The sequence below is a fragment of the Chenopodium album genome, chromosome 21, assembly GCF_948465745.1.
Source record: "Chenopodium album chromosome 21, dcCheAlbu1.1, whole genome shotgun sequence".
Lineage (NCBI taxonomy): Eukaryota > Viridiplantae > Streptophyta > Magnoliopsida > Caryophyllales > Amaranthaceae > Chenopodium > Chenopodium album.
In genome coordinates, this window is record NC_137854.1 from 38,077,722 (window position 1) to 38,085,759 (window position 8,038).

At 33.6% G+C, this 8,038-nt stretch overlaps 1 protein-coding gene across 1 annotated transcript; it reads left to right on the forward strand.

Moving 5' to 3' along the window:
• Positions 1–247: 247 nt before the first annotated feature.
• Positions 248–4,054, forward strand: LOC145601076 (small ribosomal subunit biogenesis GTPase RsgA 1, mitochondrial-like). Its single transcript, XM_081657001.1, has 5 exons — positions 248–1,081; positions 2,692–2,913; positions 3,024–3,218; positions 3,317–3,510; positions 3,616–4,054. The coding sequence occupies exons 1-5, from the start codon at positions 368–370 to the stop codon at positions 3,797–3,799; spliced, it is 1,509 nt and encodes a 502-aa protein (XP_081513127.1). The 5' UTR covers positions 248–367; the 3' UTR covers positions 3,800–4,054.
• The last annotated feature ends 3,984 nt before the right edge of the window (positions 4,055–8,038 follow it).

The window sequence follows — 8,038 nt, forward strand, 5'->3', positions numbered from 1 at the left end:
CGTGTATATGTTTGAAATTCCCAATCTACGCGATCATCCGCCTTAGTTTACAAAATTATCCAAATTCTAAACTCTGGGCCTATGCTTTGGACATCCCCAAACCCCAAGCAAGAGCAAAGATCAAAATGGCCGAAGCACCAAAAATCCAAACTCCAAACTTACACAAAATAAGCCTTATCCAGTTATCCCTTCTAACCAACCTCAAGTTACCAGAAACATCTAGAATATATTCTAACAAATTCGACTCTCCAGTAACCCCTGGAAAAACAACACAACCAAAAAAAAAAAAAAAAAAAAAAGGATTAGACTGAAAACTTCCACCACCTACTAAAACAAACAATCACCGGGAAAAAACTGCAAAATAAAAATGGCGGCAACTTCATTCTCTCTCCTCCGCCACCACGCGCCACCGCATCTCACTTCCTCCGCCACCGCCGCACTCTTTCTCCGGCGTCGATTCTCTCTCCTCTCCACCTCAATCGTCTGCAGAAACACCCACGACAAGAGCAAGCAAGCTCAATCAAACGCGCTCAAGGCAGCGCGTGAAACTACGCGCAACAAGCATACACAATCCTCTTCTCTTTCCTTACTCCCTAATTCCCATATTCTCTCTCCTAATCAAGCTATAGGTATGGTTGCTTCAGCTCAAGCCAACTTCATGCGCGTCATCGTACAGTCGACTCCTCCAGAACCAGAAGAACCTTCTAGAACTTCCGAGAAGGAGGATGAGGAGGAGGGTGCGATTGTTCTAGAAAGTTCTGGAAGAAGTGCTGGTGTTGAGCTGTTGTGTGTAGTGAGAGCCGTGTTGAAGAAGATTAAACGGAGGGTTTTGGTTGGGGATAGGGTTTTAGTGGGGTCCATTGATTGGGTGGATCGGCGAGGTATGATTGAGAATGTGTTTCCTCGTGAATCGGAGATTCCTGACCCTCCGATTGCGAATGCTGATCATTTTCTGGTGGTGTTTTCGTTGGATCAGCCTAAGGTTGAGCCGTATTCTTTGACTAGGTTTTTGGTTGAGGCTGAGTCTACTGGATTCCCTCTTACTTTGGCTTTGAACAAATGTGAGCTTGTTCGCGATGAGGTTCGGGTTTTCTACCATTGATTTAATTGGTTTTGTTGTTGAATTTGCTGCTGAAATGTGTATATGTTGTGTGTTTAAGCATTTCTGGAGGACTTGATATTGCATTGTTATTATAGATAAATTGTGTGATCAAAATTATGGAACAACAAAAGCTTGTTGGGTGGATATTGTATTGATTGATTGGCGGAGTTATAGTGTATTGATATATTGTGTGATTAAATTTGTGTTCGAGTTTGATGATGCTCAATGTGCGTATTTTGTAGACTTGGGGACAAATTTGATGAAATGCAGGCTCGGCTTTTAGCAATATTGAATTCAAGGAGAAAGTATATGGATGTTAGTGTTTGCCCAATTTCCAATTCTTTGAAGAGTGTAGTTATGTTATTTGTGAAATGTTTCGAGTGTTGCAATTTGTGTTTCGAGTGAGTTCGATGATGTTCAGTGACATCTGTGTGTAATTTGTAGAGTTGGGGCAAGTTTACTGAAAAGCAGGTTCGGATTTTAGGAATATTGAATTCAAATATATACACAAGGAAGTATATGGATGTTTTTGTTTTCCCATTTTTTTGAAGAGGGTATGTTATGTTACTTGCAGAATTTGAATGAACTTGCTGCTTATTGTTTTGTTTTGGGTCTTATGGTGCTTGGAGACAATGTACATAGCTTTTTGTGAACTCGTCTAGGAGTGGAGTATTGAAGTGAGATTGTAATGTGGGAGTAAGTTAAATAGAACGCAGGTTTTTGGTGCTAATGCTATTCTCAATTCTATGGTTACAAGTGACAGTCAATGGGGAGTACAATATTCTAATGCAAGTAGCTTATGCTTTAATTGGTATTGTAAAAATTTGCTATTAACCACTGTAGATGTAGTGATCAAACTATCTTGTTTACTTGGGTTTTATTTAAGAAATAAGTTTGGAAGGAGTATTAGTAGTTGTGTAGTAGTACCAAGTAGCATTTTATTGAGATTTCGGAATTGTCTTGCTATGTTCGTGCAACCAGTAGGGGCTTATGAAGTTATGATTCTTACCTCATTATCCTTTCAATTCCTTTCTTAGTAGCAGCAATTTTCATTGCCTTTCTATTTAGAACCCCCTTTCCTTTGCAGGTTCTGTTTAACAAAATGGCCTAAAAAATTTGGAGAAAGTCACTTTCTTTTTCCTCGTGCTGAAAAATAGTGTGTTTACTACTTCTGCATTCAAAGTAATTCAAGTGCCGGAATTTTTCATTCGACTTTTCAGACATATCAGTTTTGTGTTTGGCAATGCTTAGAAACTATGTGTATGTTTTTCATAAATTGATTTGTACTGGAGTGAGTAGCTGGGTTAATATTTGTCAGAGCATTAACAGAGTTACAGAGTAGTCATGCTCATACAGTGTAATGATCCTAGGTTGAAATCAGAGGTTATACTATATCTGAAAAGAAGTGCAATCTTCTAGTGCTTGGAGCTTACGCTCATTGATATCTGCTTTTTCTGAAACAGATAATAGTTTGGCTAACTCATTTTGCGCTTAGCTTAATTTACTTCATGTGTTGCCATTAATTAGCATATGTTTTTTGTGTGACGGTTTTTACTAGCTCAATCATATACTTTATCTGCACTGTGCAGGTTCTGATTGAGTGGAAAACCAGGCTTCGTCAGTGGGGATATGCACCCATATTTTGCAGCGTCGAGTCAAAACGTGGACTTGATTCCCTTGCATTCTACTTGAGAGATAGGACAACAGTTATTGTGGGTCCAAGTGGTGTTGGGAAGTCTAGTCTGATAAATGCCTTGCGAAGCAATGGTCAATCTCCCAACCTCATGGAAGATGGCAGCTTGTTTGATCCTGTGGGTTTTATCTCCCTTTTGTTTCTTGGATCATCTCAAATATTTTAATTTATACAATGTTAACCGAGAAGCTTGTAATAGCTTAGCTGTTCTCTCTTGTGAACTATCAGAATTCAGGCAGCAAATGGTTTGAGGAGCAACGAGTAGGAGAAGTATCTGCTAGGAGTGGAAGAGGGAAGCACACAACTCGGAATGTGTCTTTGCTACCATTGGCGGGAGGTGGATATCTTGCTGATACCCCAGGGTTCAGCCAGCCTAGTCTAATGAAAGTAACAAAACACACTCTTGCGCAGGCTTTTCCTGAGGTAGCTTCTGTTTCTGCTCATTTAGCATAGCTACCATCTAATTTTTTTGCTATTTGCTTCCACATAAAATGGCTTATAAAGTTCAACTGTATCTTCAGATTCAGAAAAAGCTAGAAGAAAACAAACCTAATGGATGTGCATTCAACAATTGTTTGCATGTTGGTGAACCTGGATGTGTGGTAACTGGAGATTGGGAGAGATATCCGTACTACTTTCAATTGCTGGATGAAATAAAAGTAAGGGAGGAATTCCAACTAAGGACATTGGGCACAAAAAGGGAAGGTGATGTCAGGTAGAAAACAGGATCTGCAAATATTTATCAGATTTATTATGCTCGAGAATCTGAAATTTTGATTAGCTTTGTACTCATCTTGGTCACATGTATTATGTATAACAGGAACAAAGTGGGAGATATGGGTGTCACACTAGCTGAGCCAAGGTTGGAGCCAAAGAAGCACAGGAGACAATCTCGCAAGAAAATGAACCAGTCTCTATTAGACGAGTTGGACGAGCTGGATGATGACGATGAATTTTCGGAAGATAATCCTATCATCCGTGCCATGGAGCAAGAAAATCAGTAGGACTGCAACAAAACGAGCATTTGGATAGCTAGATGATGATGATGATTACATCTTACTTTGTTTAGATTATTTTGACTTTTCAGGATACTGAATAAGGGGGAAACGGTTTAGAGCCCTCTTTTTTGTTTCCTTCTTGTAAATAATGAGTCCAAAGCAGCCTGTATATATGAAAATTTGTGGTCTTTTTAGTTTTAGCTAATGTTGTACGTTGAGAAGATTTGTATATATCTTATGACAGGAATAAACACTGACTTTTTTCAAATTTTTAGTATTCCAACTCTACGATCAACTCCGATATCCACCACGACCCTTCTCTCTGTGGCGTCTGGGAGTATATACTTGTATTTTTATTAAACTTGCTATGTTTCACCCTATATTAGCTCATTGTAGTGATTTAATCACAAAGTATATGTGCAAACTACAACTTCAACAAAGTTTAAGTTTACAAACCATATATCCAAAAAAATAAAAAACAATCAAAATCACAGTTTAATTAAATTAAATCTTTTTTTGGGTGAGAATTAAATTAAAATTACAATAACTCATGTAATCATTAATCAGTACTCCGTAAAATAAAAAAAACTCGTACTGTTAGTATTTTCTCTCTCCTAATATTAGCTTACTACAACCGCCTCAAATGCACATCGAACACACTATATAAACCTTGGTGAACCCTCTTCTTCCTCACAACTTTCTCTCTCCTTTTATTAAACTTTCTCCCGCAAATCCATAATCTAATCGCTATGGCTCTGTCGTACGATCAGCTGCTGAGGTATTTTTGGCTGTCGGTGTTCCTCATTGTAGACAAGGTTTTCTTCAAGATGATTGCAGGGACTTCATTATTCAGGGTTGGTACTAATTGGGCCGACTTCATTTTTGCTACATTTCTTTCGTTATTTTGTTCTGCTATTGTCGTTACCATCCTCAAATATTTTGTCTAGAAATCTTATTATTGTCTAGTATAAGTATAAATAATATCGTTTTGATTCTGATTTCTGAGATGGTATGGCATTGTTTTTTTTTGTTTTTAACAACAATTAAGTTGCTGGAAGTTTGTAATTAATCAACTTTGTCTTAATTAATTTGCTTTGTTTTCTTTTGCACTCTATATTATCAATCCCTATCACAGGATTATTCTGAGTTTGATCATGGGCCTGTGCTAATATTTTCATACTTTACCTTATAAAATGTCATTATTGCTCAAGAATATATATATTAATTACAGTCTGTATTTTGTACTCGTGAAACTTGGTATCTAAGTATTAAAAAAAAATAAAATAAAATAAAAATACAGAGTATTCTTCTAGTCTTGCAAAGAAAGATTAAGTTTAGTAATCTAAGATCAAATTATGATTTTTTTTTTAGAGAGAGTAAAACTCAAGAATAATCAAAGCTTATTGTACATAATTTTGTGTATTGAATATCTGACGGCAACATGCCCTTTCACACACACTATATACAAGCTCATATTTGCCCTATTACGGAGATTTACAGTACTAACTTGGAAGAAAATTCCAGAGGAAATTACCAGCACACCACATATTTTCTCTAATGACATGACTTTTTTCGAATTTTAGATTTCCGACTCTAGAATCAACTCTAATATCCACCACCACCCTTCTATTGGTGTCGTTTGAAGTATATTTATTAAAATTGCTATAGTATTTCACCCTATATCATGGTAGTGATTTAATCACAAAGTTTACAAAACAAATATACAAAATACAAATTCAACAAAGTTTAAGTAACAAAACACATTTTTGGTTAATTATTACTCCCTCCGTCCCTAAATTACATTCCTGTTTGGAAATTTACACGGGAATTAAGAAGGGAAGAATGAGACAAATAACAATAATTAGATAACGCAATGGGAAGTACAAAGATAGATTAGTTATTATTCATAATATGTCATCAATCATTTGCAAAAAAAAAAGGACCAACCACATGCTCCTAATTGAAAATTTTTAACCAATCATATTCATTGTAATTTGGCACAAGGATTATGAGTGAGATTAGGTAAGGATGAGTGAAAAAGCATTAAATATAAAACAGAAAAGGAGAGTTGATTTACTAAAAAAAATTACCAAAAATAGAAAGAAGGAATGTAATTTTGACATACCAAAAATAGAAAGGAGGAATATAATTTAGGGATGGAGGGAGTACAATACTATTCGTATGCTGACACAATATTTAGGGCATTCTAGCAAACCAAACGATAACATACCATTTAGACCTGTCAATCCCTAAGGAGGGGGGCCCGAATAGCCCAATTTTGGTTTTGGTGTGAAGACGTGAAGTCTTTCCGTGCCAATGTCACAAACAAGATCAAAGGTGTGTACACTACAAATATTAATCAAGAAAAGAAGAAGAATAAATCAATTAATTAAACTAATGAAGTTGCAGTGCTAAAAACTTTGAATCAACGTGATTTGTTTTAACTTATCTTTTATCGTGTGCTAGCTCCATCTCCGGGAGCCGCCTGAATTTGATCCGCGATTGAGCATGGATTTATAGCAGTTGGCCTAGCCGAATATCTGATACCGTGTAATAATAATTTCAGATGTAAATATGGTAATTGCTGAATCTAAAATAAGGAAACTAACCAAAAATATTTATTAACTTAATTCGGTATATAGGGTTCGTTCGGTATTGTTGTGGTTTTCTCCCTTTTTGGTTTTGTGTTTTTCAAAATTATATAACATATGTTTCTTATTAAAATCATAATAATTCTAAAACTTAATCCTGGTTTTTATTTTTTGTTTGTAAAAAAACGCGCAAAAAAAAAAAAAAAAAAAAAAAGCCAAAAAGCTCAATTTTGATTTTGGCATGAAGTCTTAAGACTACTCACAAAGGCGTGTACAAAATATTAAGAAAAGGAGAAGAGTGATCCATAAATAATTAAACTAATTTCTTCACTCATTCAAAGATCGATAAACAACTCTATATATATATTATACTAAAAGACAAGTGCCTTAATGTGAGACTGACAAATGTCTCTTTATGAATTATGATTATCTGTCTTTATTATTATTATTATTATTATTATTATAATTATTATTTATTTTTTTATTATGCATTTATGTTTCCATGTAAAAAAAATATTCTAAATATCTTATTCTTAATAATTATATAAACTATTATAGTAAAGTCTAGATATATTATTTCTCAAATAAAAAGAAAGTGCTAGGTTTATATTTTGAGAATCTGCCTTACTTTGTCGATAGCATACTTACATAGAGTGGTATTTCTTTGCTCATAATGTAATAAGTTACTATAATAGATGGTCGTGACGATAAAGGTCAGAACATCTATTATATTAAAGTCTAGCAATATTGTTGCGACATAATGAGCAAAGGAAAGAATTATACAAGTATTTCGGATTACATGATACGAGCATGCATAATGGTTAGAGCATCTATTATATAATAAATTCTAGAAACATTATTACTCAAATAAATAAATAAAAGTCTAGAAATATAATGGTAGCATGATACAGTAAAAATAAATATTCTAAAAATAATAAAATCAAATTATAATATTCAAATAGTATAATAAGATACAATATTTTTGTATTATCATCTATATAGATAATAGCCATAGTCATAGTCAAATATATATCTAATGTAATCATCAATCAATAACATAATACTAAAACAGACACCAAGAATGACACGTGTCACTTCTTGGTGCTATTTTAGTATTTTTTTCCCTCTAAAATGGTTTTTCTTTATTTTTTTTTTAAATTCACTTCCTTAAAAAAATTCACTTTTTATATAATTGTGATTCACTTTCTTAAAAAAAAATATTCACCAAATCATAAAATTGTAATATTCACTTCCTAAATAAATATTCACATATTTTTAACATCTTTTATTTTATAAAATATTATTTTATCTTTTTTACCTTTTGATTCGGAACTTAATTCTGAGTATAAATTAAGAATCAAACCTTTTCAATTTCATTTAAAAATACCAGGATTAATTTTTGGTAGATTGTGAATGAACGTTATAATTCGTTATAAAATTTTGTAAAAACCGTGTGTGGCACGAGACTTAATCTAGTTTTAGATTAATATAGAGTCTATGAATTGTGAATAGACAAATTAAAGTGAAATTAAATTAACTTAGATTAATAAAAAATCTAAGTAACTTTTTCCTAAATTGAGTTAAACAATAGATTCCGTATAATTTTTAAATATCTTTTTTTATTAACATAGATTTCTAATTATATTTATATGAA